This window comes from Lathamus discolor, chromosome 1, assembly GCF_037157495.1.
Source record: "Lathamus discolor isolate bLatDis1 chromosome 1, bLatDis1.hap1, whole genome shotgun sequence".
Taxonomy (NCBI): Eukaryota; Metazoa; Chordata; class Aves; order Psittaciformes; family Psittacidae; genus Lathamus; species Lathamus discolor.
This window is the reverse complement of record NC_088884.1, coordinates 22,586,287-22,605,021: the sequence shown is the minus strand read 5'-3', so window position 1 is coordinate 22,605,021 and position 18,735 is coordinate 22,586,287. Positions and strand designations below refer to the sequence as shown.

At 42.8% G+C, this 18,735-nt stretch overlaps 1 protein-coding gene across 1 annotated transcript in view; it reads right to left on the bottom strand.

Annotated features, from left to right (window-relative positions):
* Positions 1-14,206: 14,206 nt before the first annotated feature.
* Positions 14,207-18,735, bottom strand: part of MAPK12 (mitogen-activated protein kinase 12) — a 33,518-nt gene continuing 28,989 nt past the window's right edge. Inside the window, exon 12 of the mRNA XM_065665086.1 lies at positions 14,207-16,967. Within this exon, the coding sequence (XP_065521158.1) occupies positions 16,897-16,967 (71 nt within the window). The 3' untranslated portion in view covers positions 14,207-16,896. The remainder of the gene's footprint in view (positions 16,968-18,735) is intronic.

Genomic DNA, 18,735 nt, shown 5'->3' with positions numbered 1-18,735 from the left:
CTGTCAAGCCCCTAAGTGCCAGGGTATGTTGAAACCTTGTGGCTTATATATCCCAAGAGTTTAATGAACTGTGGTTATCAACTGCTTATCAAATCACTTGAGACAAGACCAGGCCTTATTGCCTGTTCAAGGGGTTGTTGTGATAACCAGGGAGGTGGAGACAAAGTATGGAATATGTTCCCTAAAGACACAGATTTGGTATAGACTTTCACGTGTCCCATGGTGTCAATGGCTGCAGCATGCTATGTGGCATATTAAATTTTGACACCTAGAAGGTTTGCTATGTGCTTTCTAAAACAAATTAAGAGATCCCCAGAAAAATGGTTGGGCAGACAAGCTGTCTCCTGGGGCTGCTGTGTCTCCTTTGTTTTCAGACACTGCTGACAGGGCAGAAAAAAACAGCCTAGAGTGACTTATCAAGTGAAAATGTTTTGCTTGTGCTAATTGGCTGTGTCTCTTCCACTGCTTTACAATGTAGAAGAGATACTTTCTTTGGTCAAGCACTATAAAAGAGACAGACTCCCACTACTAACCAACTGTTTTGTCTGGAAATTTGGATCCCTATCCTGTTACATGCTAAAGGTCCTAACTTGTATTAATAGACCTGAAAATAGAGAATTGTTTTACTGATTGGGGTATGTGCCTACCAGATGGCTACAGAGCTTACATCTTTTATTTATCCATGTTCAGCGGTGGATTTAATATTGTAGGACTCTTGCTGCTATCAGTATATGTTCATCATGAAAAGGCAGTATACATATGGAAAAACACTATTATTATTTCAAATTAAACTGGCTACACTTAAAATTACTCAAATAATGCAGTGTTTCACCTATTTATTAATAAATTATTATTATATCCAGCTGTGTGAAAGCAAATTATACCAGAAGTGTACTTTTTACGGAAAAAAAAAAAAGTGTTCAGTTTCTTAATTAAAAGTTAACAGAATTACTGAGTACTTCACTATGGTTCTTAGTATAGTACTGACAAACAGTTCTGCTACAGAGAAGCTTTGCAATCACTTAAGGTGACAGAGGTAATATGCAGTTTACCTATTGTGAATAGAAAAGTCAGATCATTAGTTAGAAGAGTTGAATATTTAAACAAAACATTTTGTGGAAATTTCTCATTTGATGAAAACAGTTTTCCAGTTGGTTATGGATGTTAATTTTTATTTCCATTTCTTATTACATTTTTATTAACAGAAATGCTCAGATATTAATAATAATTAGGTGGACCTACTGTAAAATATCTGGCTTGACTATTAGACTAAAATGAGTATGTTCATAGTAGTGTATCATCTAGTATTACTGATGCTTAATTGAAATACAGGTTTCAGAAACAGCACCTTTTCGTGCTTATACTTAGATGTAGCACATTTAGACAATGTGCTACATGTCATTTACATGTTTATACCTAAATGTTAGATTATTAATCCTAGCATCTTTGAAACCAATGACAAAGCCCCACTGATGACTCCTTAGCTGTTTTATTTAAGCTGCTGGGAAAATTATAGTACCTGTTTAAATAAGTCAGAAAAAATAACAGCATGCAAGGTTCCAGTAACCAAAGCTGTATTTAAGAGAATTGTTTTTATTTTCATCTTTTGTTGCCAGCTCTGTATTTTTTCCTATAAATGTGGTTTCTCTGTACCTGTTATCTCACTTCAAAGCAAAGGAATTTAGGCCTGATGCCATCCCTTTGCCAGGTGCTTGATGTATTTCATAAGAAGTTGAAGAGCCTGACTAAAACTCGGTAACAAGTCCTGTTCTTGCTAAATCTATGTAGGTATCCCTGGGGGCCACACTTTCTCATAGCTGCCCTTGCTACCACTCTGCAATGAAGTGATGGCACGAAGCTGTTCAGCACAGGGAGAAGGCAGACCCTCATGCCCAGCCAGCTGTGCAGCCGCTTTGAATGGCTGCCTGGTGTCATCTGGATCTCACCACACTCAGAGTGAAGCTATAAGCCTCACCTCCTATGCACAGGCATGGCTGCCCAAGGTGCAGAGCTCAGCTCCCACAGGCTCCAGAGCAGACACCCTGATGTCTCTCACCTGAGCATCAGTTAAGCATTGACTTGAAGGAGTCCAGCGCAGAGCCACAAAGATGATTAAGGGAGTGGAACATCTCCCTTATGAGGAGAGGCTGAGGGAGCTGGGTCTCTTTAGCTTGGAGAAGAGGAGACTGAGGGGTGACCTCATCAATGTTTACAAATATGTAAAGGGTAGGTGTCAGGATGATGGAGCTAGGCTTTTTTCAGTGATATCCAGTGATAGGACAAGGGGCAATGGGTGTAAACTGGAGCATAGGAAGTTCCACGTTAACATCAGGAAGAACTTCTTTACTGTAAGAGTGACAGAGCACTGGAACAGGTTGCCCAGGGGGGTTGTGGAGTCTCCTACACTGGAGATATTCAAGGCCCGCCTGGACAAGTTCCTGTGTGATGTACTGTAGGTTACCCTGCTCTTGCAGGGGGGTTGGACTAGATGATCTTTTTAGGTCCCTTCCAACCCTTGGGATTCTGTGATTCTGTGATTCTGTGACTCCAATGGAGTGAAAACTGGTCTCCATCCCCCTTCTCCAGCAGGCTTCTGCATCCATTTACATTGCTGACATCTTTACCACGTCACCTCGCAGTTCTACGAAGTTAATCAAACTCCTCTCTGACCCTAAGAGTATTCTTTTGTAATACTTTTCTCATCTGATTGCTATCTGAAAGCAAGATCTCTGGAGAAGGAAACCCTTCTGTTGCATGTAGGTCATGGTATTGCACATTCCTGAGTGGTATGTGCATGTAGGGCATGCACATTCCTGAGTGGTATAAAATATATATTAAGAAAGAGTATATGGTCTCTCAATTATTTAGATGTTTTTCTCTGTCACTGCTTCACAACTTACAAGAAAACTTGATTGATCCTAAAACCTGAGTCAACTCTAGTACTCCAAATAATGAGGTGGTATTGCGCTGCTGAGGGCCTTGCTGTGCCACTTCCCACCATGGCGTGCCTTGCAAACCACCCTGTGCCAGGCCAAGCTCTGGCTGTACCCAGAGTGCTGCCTTGTGACACAGCAGATTTGATTCTGAGAGCCCCCTCTGGGCCACCACTGATGGACAGAAAGACACACATCTCAAACTAAAGAGTGTGAGATGAAAATGATCTAATAAGAGCTAATGACTCTCCTGACAAATTGGTCTCCATAGGAACTGTCTTAGTAAATAAACAATTGTGTATCTGAGTCAGTTTCCTACCAGGGCTTCACAGGGGCTAGGTCATTTATGAGCCACTGCAGAGCTGTACCCTAAAGATTCTTTTAGCCTCAGATAGGTCTCAAAGAAGTTCAGCTGTTTTTTGGTGTTTTGCTTTTGGTGAGCTGACTTTCAGTGGGTAATCATTTTGTAATGCTAAGGAGAACAGCTTATCTCCACGTGAGTACAGTGGCATCTTTGGAGGCTTGAGGCCTCCAAAGACCGTCCTTGGACCACACAGGAGGGTTAAGGCTTCAGTGGGACAGGAAGGAGCTGCACGTTATTGCTTGGCCATGTCTGGCATGGTGCTTCAGTGGAGAGCCTAGAGATTCGATGGTGCGGAGGCCATCAGAAGGATGGCAAGGCTTCTGCTTTGCTTCTGTTCTTGTTTCCTTGCTGTTTTGACCAGAGTAGCCATTCACTCAGCAATAGCAAGACCATGCATTTGTCAGGAATTCCGAGGCTCAACTGGGGGCTGAAGAATCAACACCAGCTCCGAGAACAAAATGCTCACAAATGCCTTTGCTGGACACCTGTGAGTGCATTGGGTTAAGCTGGAGCTGAAACCAGAGCATTATTTGTCAGTCAGTCATTTTTGTTAGCCTTTTTATTTTTTGTCAGGAAAGAGCATCATTTATGGGAGCTGCTGATCCTTCTCTTTTCTGACAGTCGCTGGGTTCCAGATGTTAGCTGGGTTGCATACCTTACCCTGTGCCATTTTGTGTCATCATTTACCAAGGAATCTGGCGATTTGACACTTCTTTTTGCTACACTCACAAACACTTTTAAGCATGGGAAAGACTTTGGCTGTGCTTCTGTTTAGGCTTAATTATTTTGATGCTCTCCATGAGCAGATGTTACCTTGAAGCTTTGTTTGACAGCGAGGCATTTATCATTTTTAGCAGGAGTCTTGCAGAGCAGTTATTAAAAATGAACATGTAAAGTAGGTTGCCATTGCTTCAAGTCAGTCAGATACTATCTCCTCAGCAGGGTATGAGCTGCAGCACACACGTTGCTGTGCCATAGAGTCACCTTTTTTGCAAACGCTCAGCTGCTCATTGACATGGTGTGGAAAAAAAACATGAGGGAAATGTGCGCACAGCTCGCTTTTGGGAACAGTAAACTGATTTATTGTTGCCACACCAGCTAAACATTCATATTACACAAAAGCTGGTGGGGACACAGTATTTCTAGTCATAGTGATATATGTGTGTAGAGGGTTGCTTGAATAAAGACTGTCTAAACTGAAAAAAAAGACTAGTTTAGCAAACTATCATAGGAATTGCAGCCTCTGCATACATTTTGCACAGACAGATTATAATATAAGACCTGAGGTTTAGAGAAAATGAAAAGAGGGAGTCCAGCTAATGCCCTTTGAGGCTTCTGAAGAAAGCTGTGTGGTTGTTCCCCTAACCACTGGCTGCATTTATTGTTCCTGGATATGAGCAACAGTCACCTGCTGATGGATCCTGATAACAGGAAGAGCATCTGGAGGCTCGCTCCCTGCCCACCACCTCTGTGCAGACTCCTTTGACTGTTACCAGGGAGACAGACAGATTAAGCAGGAGCCACCCATCAGACCCCAGTAAGAAATGGGACTGATTTTTTCTTCAAAGAAAGTAGGGGGTTGAGAGCCAACTAGCAGATGTAGGCATTTTTGGTTTTAATCTAAGCATCTGTTGCAATATTCAGATGGAGTCATTTTTATCTGGAGTCTAATTGCAGAGGTGTAAGGCTCTCAGACAAGGACCAAAGCCCATAACCATGCACCCACAAAAGGTCACAAAAGAAGGCTGTGTGGAGATGCGGTCTCACTCTGATGACAGCTTTGCTGGACTAGCATCCTTACGCGGCAGGGCAGGGTTTATTTCATAACGTGTCCTTTGCTTTATGCAAAAACCATTAGGCCACGATGGTATGTGTAAAACAGCAGAGGAAAAGTCACAAAATGGTTTTGAAGAGGCCTTGTTAGTTGTCTCAATGGCTTTAGCATGGCTTTAATTTTTAAAGGACAGGAATACTGTATTTCCTTATAAATCTGTAATGCAAATTGTTAAAGGCTCACTTCTCTGGCATGCTGAGCTCTGTCCTTATTACTGTCAATCGATTAACTGACAGGGAAGTTTATTTTAATAGTCAATGAGAAAGTCAGTGCTTTGAGTATCCCAGACTTAGTTTCTGACCCTGCCAGAAGCTTGTTGTGGAAGCTTTAACCCCACTGCATTGTACTCCCCCACATACAGCCTGTCCTGGTTAACAGTGCCAGGGGCATGCTGGCCATTAAATGTGCTTGAATATAAAGTATTCAGATGCTACAAGAGCAGGGGTGAGGCATGTGAGTACCCACACAGATTCCATCAGTGTCACCTAAAGGCATAAGGGTGTCCTGAATACTATATGAAACCTGGGTAAGTAACATTTCCTAAGCAGGCCAAGTAAGTCAGGGATAGAAGAAGGACATAGGGAGATTAGATGACTTGCTAACCAGCTAGCAGCTAACACAGGCATACAACTCTTGAGTTTTGCCATTGCAATATTCATTGACCCATTCAGCTTTCAGGTCTCCAGCCCAGCAATATTTTTGTCACTGCAGAGCAGGGCAAGTTGTATAAAGTGACTTCAGGGGAAGAACTGAAATCCTGTATTAATTTACTAGTGGCTCACAAAACTGCATTCAAGCCATACCCCGTATGCTGCACAGCATGGCCTTATGGTAAACACTGTATTGGCTGAATGCTGTGTGAAGCTGTTCAAAGTAGCTGAAGGGAGGAGAGAAGCCCTGGCATAGTGGCCATTAAGAAAGTGGAATTTTGCTCTTCAATCATGAGCAGTGCAGCAGGCTCAATGGTGTTGGTTTTGATCCAGGGGCAAGCAAATTCCAAATGATGGCTTTCATGTGGGAGCAAAATCTGTCTGCATTTAGGATTTTACACTATTGATCATGTACCAGATGAGCACATTCCACAGAGAGCCGGTAGTAATAGCCACTCTTCTCTGTTTAACCCCAGGTAAAAAATTAAACTTCTTAGGATTTTTCTTTTCAGTCGGTATTGATTTGCTGGTGGGGCTGACTCTGCCTATTTGTCTTTTTAGTTTTTAGTCAGTTTTACTGGGTTCCAATTTAGTTTTGCTCTGATTTCATTTCGTGGAAGAAGAACCATTTGACAAATGGAGTTTCACATATTTCAGGCACAATTCTTGCTCCGCAGAAAAGCCCCCGTTTCTTTTAGACTTCAGCAGTTTGGGCAGTCTTGTGGCAACTGGGCTGATGCTGGTTTTCTCTCTATCAAATTTCTCTCACAGCTGAGTCCCGTGGTACAGCTCCACAATGAGCAGCTTTAAATGAAATAAAAACTGAGGCTAAATGGAGAGCACACCGAATAATTTCCAAACCTGTGTGAACAAAAGGCAGTACAAGTAGACTCAAGGCTGTTCTATAAGTAGAAGGGGAACAGCTGTTTGGGCTACAAGTAAACAGCAAGTACATACCAAATATTTGTAATCCATTGAGAAAGTAAACAGGGTCATCTTGTCTGTTCCCCCTGATGCTTTCGTAGTCTGTGGCCTGTATACTGATCATCAAGATAAGACGGAAACACATTAAGTCTTGAAAATTATGTCTGGCTTCTGGCTGTCACTGGAGATAGCTCTATCAGTTAAGCACGTAAAACTGCGGATGAGTGCTCTGCTGACTCCAGCCCATCCCTTTTAAGTTGCTTGGAGGTACTTTGCATCTAACTTCTATATACCCCAGCCACCCAGAGGAACGGCTCTCAGCATCTAATGTTATAACAGTATGTAGCAGCCCAGGCTTTGTTTGCCTGACAGCTTCTTCAGCCTTTTCGCCCTGGTTGTCTGTCTGATAGAAGCTATCACCACTCTCCATAAGCCTTGTTACAGCTCTACTACAGCATTTCTAATGTTAAATGTACTAGGGCAGGAGAGCTCTTTTGTTTGCTGAGAGAGAAAAATGTTTTTACAAAATACATCCAGAGAGTGATACCAACCTGAGCACTCTGTTGTGTAGGGGAATGCTCTGTATGCTCTGGCTCCTTCCCTTTCACTGTGGCTTATGCTGCACACATTGCCTCTGTTAAGATCAAAGACATTTGGTTTCTATTACCCTATCTTGCAGAGAAGTTCACAGATAAAGAAGTCTTCACCCTAATGATTAAACCCTATTTGGATTTGAAAACATGGGTAGAGCCCTTCAGCCTGCAGACCAGGATTAGAGGGTCCATGACTCCATCACCCATTTGCTAATCTGAATGCAGACCATGCATGGCCTGCCTGTGAAATGTTGTAATGTCATTTGGCTTTCACAGCCCTTTACCTTCATCCCAGGGCAATCATTTTCTTCTAGTGACACTACCAGGAAATGAAACGGAGATGAATCCATCCTAAATAGCTACACAACAGCAAGAACTGCATAAATAAGGACAAAATGTAGAGCAGTCATTTAGAAATGGCTCAAAATCAAACAGTACCTAAACCATCTTTAAAACTGTGGTTTAGTTCTCCCTCCCTCAGGGACAGAGAACCAGACAAATAATTAAATTTAAGATTAATCAGGAGGGACTTATTTTGTTTTGTTTTGCTTTGTGGTTGTTTTTTTTTTTTCTTAGGAACTATTTTCATTCTCTAAATAGCATTAAGGGTTTCATGCTGACTGCAGTGACCAGAGATTGATAACTGTATCCACAGGAGACTCTTTTCATTATGGAAACCATAGAGGGGCAAATAGTTTAGAGGGGAAGGCATTTTGAAATCAGACTCAGGAGCATCCAGATACAAAAGATTTGTGATTGCAGCTCTAATTTCAGACCTTAAAAGGAACATGTTTGCCTGGCAGCTTCTTCAGCCTTTTTCCCCCTGGTTATGTCTGTCTGATAAAAATTATCACCACTCCTCGTAAGCCTTGTTACATCTCTAGTACAGCATCACTAACATTAAATGTACTAGGGTAGGAGAGCTTGTTTTGTTTGCTGAGAGAGAAAAATACTTTTACAAAGTACACCTACGGAGTGACACCAACCTGAGCACTTGGTTGTGTGGGGAAATGCTCTGTATCTCTTTTCCCTTTTTTTCCCTCATCAGATTTTGCCATCCTCGCTTATGCTGTGTAGTGTTTTTCTCCCTGATGTTCTATGAAAACGAAACAGAAGTACTGGAGTTATTGACAGGCTGTTCCTGTACCCAAAGAAGGCAATGACAATTATTATACCTTGAAAGCCAAAATTCTGTCTGTTTTGCTTCTCCTGAGTGTTACAGTACATCCTATTGATGTCAGTGTGGTTCTCACAGCACACCTTGATATGAGTAAGACTGGCTCTTTTTGGTGAATTATCTTTCAGGAGGTTATATAGAAATGTTTGGGTTGGGAACATGAAATTAAAAAAGGATTCAGTATGGAAGGTACTTTGCCCTGCCCTACAGCTGACTGAGTAAACACCTTCGTCCTGATGTCTTGGCTCTAGCAAGGGGTGCTGCAGGTGCATATTCCAAGCTTTAAAGGGAATAACTTCTCTCCCTGTGCTTAGTGGTGTCCTTACACAGCTGTTCCCTCCTTGAACTCCGGTGGGAGAAGCCAGCTTGGGTCCATGCCCACACATGTGAGAACACTCACTTGGTTATTCCTTCTTTTGGGGAGAAGTGGCATTTGATTTATGTGCTAAGAACACTGCTTGAATAGACAAAGCTAACACAGAAAAATGAGGGTAACTGGTGCTTCAAATTCTGTGTACTTCCAAGTTTTCATTTTTCTCCTTTCCAAGAGGAAAGGACCATTTCTGGTACAGACTCTTTATAACCAGCCTTACTGACATGCCCGTGGTTTTTAAGGCATAACTTTGCTGGACAAGAAGAAAGAGATTTAGTCTTCTTTAAACCTACTGACTGATCACAAGGATACATGAGTCAGCTGGTGATGTCACATCACCATATTAGAGAAGAATTTATTAACCCTAGGAGAGCCCTCACACATCCTCTGGTATTAATTTGGCATATTAAGGCAAGTCAATTTTGGGGGCACAGTGATGCTCTCCGTATGCTCAGCTCAGCTCTTCAGCCTTTCCTGAGCATTTTCTCATGGGAGGTCATGCTTAGCCCTCTGCTAAAATCTGAGGTTACAGTGCAAAGTGAATTTTCCCTTTACATAAACAATTTATATCTCAAAGTACTTTAATGGTGCCAAACGCAATTGGTGGAAAGCAATTCAAATGTTGGAAGACATGCACTAAGTTCATAACACTAATCTCATCAAATCCAGGTGATCAAAACCACTAAGCCAGCCATAAAGCATAAGAAGCTATAAAATTCTTTGGGAAACCTAAGGAAAAGTAATTAATGTTCTGTTTTAGAGATTTAAAATGGCAATACCGAGTAGCTGTAGTAATTATAGTTGTAGTGAGCTGTTTGTGAAGAGAACCCCACTCACTTTAGAGAGTATCCAAATACTTATTTGTTTATGTGCGGCCATAGTTTCACACCTGATAATTCAGCAGCTTTAATGTACAGCATTACCAGAGTGTTTGGAAGCCATAAGGGAAGTCACGTCAAAGCCTGTAACATGACATGGGACCCACAGTTTATTTGTATCCCTGGTGACTTAGCCCTCCTGCTCAGCCAGCAGGCAGGGCTCGATCTCAGCATTCACAGTGTTCTCACTGCTGCAGTTTTACCCCTCTCTGACAAGTCTGAGTGTTTATTTAAGGGATTAGTAATAACTTTGAAAAATCCTCCTGCATTGTCTTGTCTTTGTTTAAAGGAAATCTGTGCTCTCTTAAAGTTTCTTTCTTTCCTATCTCATTACCTTGTCTTGTCTTTGTTTAAAGGAAATCTGTGCTCTCTTAAAGTTTCTTTCTTTCCTATCTCATTACCTTTGCCACAAATGAATCATGTATGAAAAACTTCATTAGGGCAAATCATGTTGACACTTATTTAGTTCAAACCCTGTTAATAACAAATAGGGAATCACAGTGACTTACAGTAGATTTGACGAATAGCAGTGAAAATATGTACTGATTCCATTTTACTTTGGAGGACTAAGAATAAATCATTTCAACTTGACCTTAATTTCAAGTAAACCACCATATTTAGGTCAGGGCAGAAGGTGGGGGACAGCCAGGGACAGCCCCAGCCCCGGATGTGTGTGGATCCCCAGGGATGGGGACAGGCCAGGCTGGGACATCAGCCCGCAGGTGGTGGTGGCTCAGCGGGTTCCCTGGCCTGCCACAGAGCTATGGGGAGCTGCAGCTCAGGCAGGGGCAAGGCGGGAGCCTCAGTAGAGAGCAACTCCTCTGACTAGGGTTTGGCCCTGCAGTGTCTGGGAGCCTCCCCTTAGAGTCTCCATGGGGAAGGGGCTGCCTTTGGCTGCACCAGCTCAGAGCAGGCTCCCAGACCTGGCAGCCAAACCTCTGGGAGCCCCCAGGGGTGCTCCCGCAACCCCTACAGCAGAGCTCAGTCAGCATCATGCTTTCCTGAACAGCTACTGCACAAACGCTGTGTTTGTATTATCTTATGGCCAGAGGACAACAGCACAGAGACATTACAGTATACACACCCATCACTTTGGGGTGGGCCCGATTTTCCAGCCACTGCTGGCTCTGTGCCCATGTCTGTGCTAGTAAATTAACCATGCCTGGAGCAGTTTGCTGAATCTGAGAACTCCAGCTAGCAAGAAACTACCCAGCCCCGTGCTAGGAAAGCCTCTTGCCCTCTAAAGCTGGCTGATGGCAACCCACTGCCCTTAGGAACACCATCTGACCACTGCCAGCTCTTCAGCTGTGCTGGGGGAGCTGCAGGAAGACTGCAGCTGCCTCGGGCGTAGCTGCGTTAGTGATTTAACAGAGCAGGCAGGAAACACTCCCAGCCCTGGTGACTTTCCTAGTGCAGAACCCACGTGTCCAACACAGCTCTCACAGGCTTGCATGTGCAAGCCCAGAGCACTCCGCACTGCAACCAGCCAGAACACAAGGAACAGTCAAAGGCAGCTTTGACAGATGTGGGGAGAGGGATCTATAGCATCTGCAGCAAACCGTTTTGGATACCACAACCATGACACAGGTGCTTTCATGCTCTACACTCTGCCTTGCAGTGATCACATTGTTGCCCTCTTCTTCAAGAGCTTGGGGGCAGGAGCTATAATCTCTTCTGGTAAAAACATCCTAGCACATTCCTAGGGAAGACTTAGTCATTGCCCTCAATGAAAAAAGTATCACATGAAGAAAAATAATATAAACCTGCAAGAGAAGACAAATATGCAAGGAACTCACCTAGGTAACCTAGGTAAATTGTGCTGACAGTAGTAATGATATGAACAGATTGAGACTCTTTGGACTATGATGAACCCCTGAGATGGATCTCCCTGTGGCTACATATTTGCCTGAAAATCCAGAATGAAGAACCCTAAGCTAATACACTCTCTGAAGACACCTTACATTTAATGCAATCATTCACATGGAATCAAACATATGCCTGATTTGATCATCTTGTTCAATGAGATGGAACAACACATACATTTCTAGCTGAACCTCCACCTCTGAAGGATGCTTTCCATGGAAGTTCCCTGCAGTGTTGTGCTTCCTTCATCAATATGCAAATGTGTTGTTAAAAAGGAGCCCTGCTTCAGGAGTAGCAGACATTTGTGCACCAGTCATATTTCCTCTTTATTCAAAGCTTATACTACGTTAATTTTCTGCATGAAACTAAAAGTCTTCATGGGATTCTTCTTAAGAGTTCAAACTCTAACCAAAAATACTTGGTTACTCCAGCCACCGTTCAGGATTCTTGCTGAGTAACAATTTTGATTCCTTGTAACTGACCTTTACTTGATAATGTTATCCTAGATCTTGAAATGGGCTTGCTTCAGAGAAAACTTCAGTTAATGTTTTTCTGGTTACACTTCTTGGCCATATTTTCTCTCCTTACACCAGCGCACTACTGTTCCTGTGAAAAAGGAAACTCAACCTAGACTCAAACCCAAAACTGGAAGGAGTTTCCTGGGCTCAGCAAAGTGGTTGGACACCTGCCAAAGTGGCACTACCTGGCAGCAGGACCACTTGCCATGTACTAATGGGGCTCTTAAAATACCTGGAAAAAAGCTGTCTTGGCGCAGGCCCCCAGGGGACTGAATGCCCGTCATTTTCTGAGCACTATAATTTTACAGTTATAACCCATGATAATATTACTGTTATAATAATAATGAATTTCCCATTAATGTCAGACTGAATTGAATGAGGTGGCAGTCTTTGGTTGTCAGTACCATGACTGTCACTCAGGTGAGGCCTCATAGCTGCAGGCACCATGCAAACACAGCAAGAGACATTTCCTGCTCCCTGCAAGCACATGTTCCCAGGACACCACACTGTAAAACGGAGAACATTCTCAAATGGACCTGAGCAATTTCTTTCACTACATTTCGTTTCGTTTGGCTGCTTCACGGTTACCTCTTTTCCTCATAAAGATAACAGCACATTCAAATACTTCAGTGAAGATCACAAAAGTTGCATGCCTGGATCACTCAAACATAGCTTGGGAATGCACTTCATTGCTTACTCATGAGGCAGTGGAGTGCTTCACTTGGGGTGAACTAGAAAACTCCAGCATGGACATATAATGAGGTTAAGTATGAAGCAGCTCTATTTGCAAAGCAGGATAATGGCATTCAAAAATCATGAATCTTTAAATTACTTTCCTTGTCCCATTTACCTCCTTGCAGAGGGATGCTGTTCCTGGTAGCTAAAAAGCATGCATCACTCCCATGCCTATGTGGTTGGTAGGTGGCAATGCAGTTTTTAGATCATTATGTCACTATCCCAGAGGGCTGGAAATAACCTGTGCCCAACAGCTGCTCATTAACTGGTGGTCCATGGAGTTTCAAAGAGTGCCTGCCTGATGCAAACCTCCTCCCTTGATCTTTCTCCAGCTCATGCTTCTGAATTCTTAGATTTTGAGTGCTGTAGTCCATGAAACTGCTTCTGGTATTATCCGGCTTACACGATCAGTTGCCCTACAGTGTACTGAGGAGATGGAGAATTAATCAGCAGACATGGCAGGTATTACAAGCCTCTATTCTTCCCTCAGTACCCGTAGGGACCATCTAATGCCCTGTAGGAGTATTCCATACCAAGATCCAATGAATGACAGCATCCAACAGATGCTTTGTTCTCTGACAACCTTAGCTGAAGTAGATCAGAAGCATCTGCTATATGTATATGAACAGCATATCAGAAAGTAGAAAGCTCAAAGAATCCCACCCAGCTCATACACCTGGTTGTTCCAAATCAAGAACAAGGTGGATCTTCTGAAAACATTTGGCAGGACACATACTAGCACTCACCTCACCGTTATCCTGTAAACACCCCAAGATAAAACCCCAAATAATCAAGAAGTGAAACTATGTGCCACTTCCCGCACACAACACCACATTATCAAAATTCAGCATCAATGATGAGTCTTCAGTGCAATGAAGACCAATACGAATGGGGACAATCTTGCTCAGTCAGTGGGCACATAGGTTTTCAGGGCAAAGGTCCCGCATATCCTACTAGAACTCTGTTAACTCACCGTGTTCAACTCGAAGTTACAAATGCTTGATGACTGTCAGTCTGGCTTTGGCTTTTAAAATCAGGCTGAGGATTGCAACTGCATTTAAAGACTGAAATGTTGCCCTTCAGGACAAAGGAGAGATGTTTGGTAAAATCCAAGATGCTGTAAGAAATAATTAGGTGGCAGTAGTACAATCAGAGCAGTTCTGTGGCTGACTTGAAATCCAGAAAATGGAAGAAAGGTTCACATCTGTGGCCTGACTTCCCAAATAAACTACATGAGCATCTCATATCACATGAACTGTACCCACAGTATTGTGTTTCATGCAGATCCCTCATACTGAAAATAATATTTTCAGGAGTGATGATACATCTGGGAATACACGTGGGAAAATAAAACCATTGCTGTGTAAAAAGCAACCCCTCAACCTTTATTTGTCACAATACATTTCAAGTACATGCAAAAGGTATTTACATTTCTCGAAGGCAAACAGAAATTGGGTCCTTATTCCTGAGTTGTTTAGCACCAGTAGAAATAGCAAAAAAAAGTAGGAAATGTTGTCTCTCCTTTTGAAGCAGCAGCTGCCTCCCATGCAAAATATTTCTGCTTCCACCTCACATTTCTTTTAATGAGCTATTTATACCGATAATTGCTATTGCTATTCGGAGGTGTTTCTGCAGATTTCAACCTCTTCACAGAAACATCTTGCCAAGATGTGGCAAACTTTCCACGCTTGTTATTTTACCTCATGGAATGCTTGCTGATGAGACAGCACAGCAGTACTGCTGTCTTGGCTGGCACGTGCACCAAGGTCTTCTCTGCAGTTGTTTTGAGTTCTGTATTCCTCCAGTTATCTAGAAAAGCTAACATTATCTTGTTATGTCTTCCTTGTGAGGGCTAGCTGCTTCTCCAATAGTGGGAGAGGGAAAAGCTCACCTCAGCCAGAAGAGAGTGTTAGGGCTTGACTTCATTAAAGCTAAAGGCAGGGGAAGTGAAAATGCCCACTGAAGTGTTGGCATTTATGAAGAAAATGCAAAGCAGTTTTTCAAAGAAAAATAATGCTCCCTCGAAGTCTCACTAACATTTGAGGCATCTGCATTATCTCTGCAGATATTTGCTGGAATTTAGGATGGTGAAGTTCCATTTAAAATACAGAAGGAGCATTTTCAAAGAAGTTTTTGACAATTTTAATTTCCCATTGAGTGGCTAAATCAAGCTTACTAACTCTAATAGGCACTTTTCTCCCATGACTTATTAAGATTGCCACAGAGTATGAACCTAAGAGAAAATATCTGTTCTGTAAAAAACTAAAGTTCCTATTTAACACAGACATGTAGTCCAAGCAGGAAGTCAATACTGCAGAATGGGGTATGACTCTTCAGTGTGCCTTCCTCAGTGTCCCATAGTGTAGAAAAATGTTCTGTTTCAAATTACATTCTCTGCTTTTTGTTTTATGCATTCCTGAAACTCTGTTTTTAATGACTTGTCAAATACATCAATAATTCAAGGTTTCTGTCACCATTTAGTCTAAGTGCCCATCTCAGCTAATCAATGCTCATCACAGACAATTTGCAAACAAATGCTAGTATTTACAGGTGTTCAACTTAACATTCATTGAAAGAAAAGAACTGTGTCTTGATAAAACTTCTGGCTTAAGTTGGTTTTTAAAGCAAAAAAAAACCCAAGTAATTTCTTACTTCTTTTCCAATTATTATCTCCCAGGATCTAATGTCTTCCTTCACAATCGTTTCACTTAGCAGCAACACACACCGGCATATTGTTTGGGAATAATCCACATCCAAATAGTCAATTGTAAAGACATTACCTTCAGCAAGGACAAACAATCTCACATGGAAATTCTTCACCAAAGGTTTACCAATTTCTTGCCCTACCTCTGAGGGATTGCTATGAACTAAGCACCTCGGAAAATATAGTAAATGTAAGAGGAAGTCAGAAAGTATCTAACCAATCTATCCCATCAGGAAGCTGACTCCTTCTGGTGATGCACTTCTCGACAGAAGGTCTGAGGGCTTTTCCAAGTAAGATGAGTTCAGAAGGGTAAACCCACGAATGGTTGTTATTCTGCACCTGGCAACACCTCTGTACACTGTGAACAAAACTGCTTGCTGCAGGTATTCCCAATGAACAGCTGCGGAGTAGCATTTTTATCCTCATTTAATTTTCTATGATGTGACCTGCATGCAGCTTTACTACTAAAATGAGCACTGCTGAATCTATAACCAGCAAGTCCTCTGAGAAAGAGGTACTTTCTCAGTGATCATTTCAATACTAGGAAGCTAGAAACCTTACAAAACTTTAGAAAGTCTTAAAATTTACTCCTCCCTGGAAATCCTTGTTCCCTAGTCTATAATACAAAGAGACTGCACTATATTTAGAGGAAAATATTGTGCCCCTTGACAGTCAGTGTTTATCCAACGACTGTTCTCCTAGTGTTTGTGAAGTCATGTCCTGCTATGCTGGTTACTTTGAAAAACATCTAGGACATCCATGCTTCTCTGCTTCTTGCCCAATTCTGTCAGAACTGGCTGGAGCTGAGGTTCTCTTCCATTCACACAGAACAAGGGACATGGGCATTCCTCTGGGCTGTTTCCGCTACCTGCTGCACTCGCCGAGGCAGCAGAGGCTGACTAGCCTTCCCAGGCACCTTACCAAGGTGAAATAATCCAGAGAAAGTCACATGAATACTTCTTGCATTCAGGATAGTTCAGCGGCCTTGGAGAACAGTCACAGCACATGCCTGACATACTCAGTGTCTCAGCTTGCTTGGGATGGTGACTTGTACTCTTCTGATCCTTGAGTGGAAGAATTAGTCCTACCTGCTCTTTTGAGGATGGTACAGTCCAAATTCTTTCATGCAGAAATAAGAAGTTGTAGGCAGGAATGTTTCTGGACAGTTTTGAAATGCTACTCTCAAAGGCACCAAGTTTCACATGCAGAGTAAGACACTGCACTTTCTTACAGTGCAGATGACACAGATTACATCCAGTTTATTCATATAAGCTTTATACACCTGAAATCTCACAAACATTTACAACTTCCTTGTTTTCTTCTGAGGTCTGGAAAGACCGAGTCATAGAATTACACCGCTGTCTCCTTTGACTCCAAAGTCTGTGGTGGCTTGAAGTTCAGTATCTCTTTATACGTAATGCCTGGAAAACAACAGAATAAACGTAAGACTTGCTGGTCTAATCGGAAAAGGAGACATGAGCAAGGTGCAACCCCCAGCCTGGTTAGGTTCTGGTCTAGGTCAGGAAGAGAGAGACCTCTTCAGGCAAAAAAAGAGAAATCTGAGTACAAAAAGTAACAGAATCAAGAATCATCTTTTCAACATTTCAGATCTGAAGTAGTCCAAAGATGAAATGTTATAGCTGCCTTCAAAGGGATGTAAGCATTGACTTTACAGTATAGTGGGCAAGATCCTCAGCAGAGCTACTCAGCAAATCAGCTTTAAAAGTCAAGTCCTCACTTAAAAGCCAAAATACAAACCTCTGGCACTAGATGAAATCTAGATTCAGAGTTAAGTGTCAGCTGAGATAGATGTTTTCTCTCCCTGAGAGAACCTAACTTCATATTAATGCCGACAACTGCTGCATTATACAGCAACAGTCCTGTACAGCCAACGGTTGAGGAGTCTGTTCACCTGTCTATTCACTGGAAGTAACATGCTACAGAAATGGTTTCATTTAGACCAGTAACGAGTGGTGTCCCTCAGGGATCAGTGTTGGGACCGGTCTTGTTCAACATCTTTGTCGGTGACATGGACAGTGGGATTGAGTGCGCCCTCAGCAAGTTTGCCGATGACACCAAGCTGTGTGGTTTGGTTGATACGCTGGAGGGAAGGGATGCCATCCAGAGGGACCTTGACACGCTTGGGAGGTGGGCTGATGCCAACCTTATGGAGTTCAACCATGACAAGTGAAAGTCTTACACCTGGGTCGGAGCAATCCCAGGCACAGCTACAGACTGGGCAAAGAAGAGATTCAGAGCAGCCCTGCAGAGAAGGACTTGGGGGTGTTGGTCGATGAGAAAATGAACATGAGCCAGCTTCAGTGTGCGCTCGCAGCCCAGAAAGCCAACCGTATCCTGGGCTGCATCAAAAGGAGCGTGACCAGCAGGTCAAAGGAGGTGATCCTGCCCCTCTGCTCTGCTCTCGTGAGACCTCCCCTGGAGTATTGTGTGCAGTTCTGGTGTCCTCAACATAAAAAGGACATGGAACTGTTGGAACAAGTGCAGAGGAGGGCCACGAGGATGATCAGGGGACTGGAGCACCTCCCGTATGAAGATAGGCTGAGAAAGTTGGGTCTGTTCAGCCCGGAGAAGAGAAGGCTGCGTGGAGACCTCATGGCAGCCTTCCAGTATCTGAAGGTTGCCTATAGGGATGCTGGGGAGGGTCTCTTTGTCAGGGATTGTAGTGACAGGACAAGGGGTAACGGGTTAAAACTTAAACAGGGGAAGTTTATATTGGATCTAAGGAGGAAATTCTTTCCTGTTAGGGTGGTGAGGCACTGGAATAGGTTGCCCAAGGAAGTTGTGAATGCTCCATCCCTGGCGGTGTTCAAGGCCAGGTTGGACAGAGCCTTGGGTGGGATGGTTTAGTGTGAGGTGCCCCTGCCCATGGCAGGGGGGTTGTAACTAGATGATCTTAAGGTCCTTTCCAACCCTAACTATTCTATGATTCCTACATTGCAGAAGACAGGAGGACAGTTACAGGAAAAAGGAGAGCCTTTGTTAGGAGGCAGAGAAAAAACCTTTGGGGATCATTCCTTGATAAGAACACTGGCTTATCAATAGTGTTTCTCTTAATGATGTCTATTTACTCTGTTCCACCAAAAGCAGAGAAGATAATTTGTGAAGGGGAATATTCCTATTTCTGCATGGTCTTTCCATCTGGTAGTTTTTTAAAACATCACAAATCTA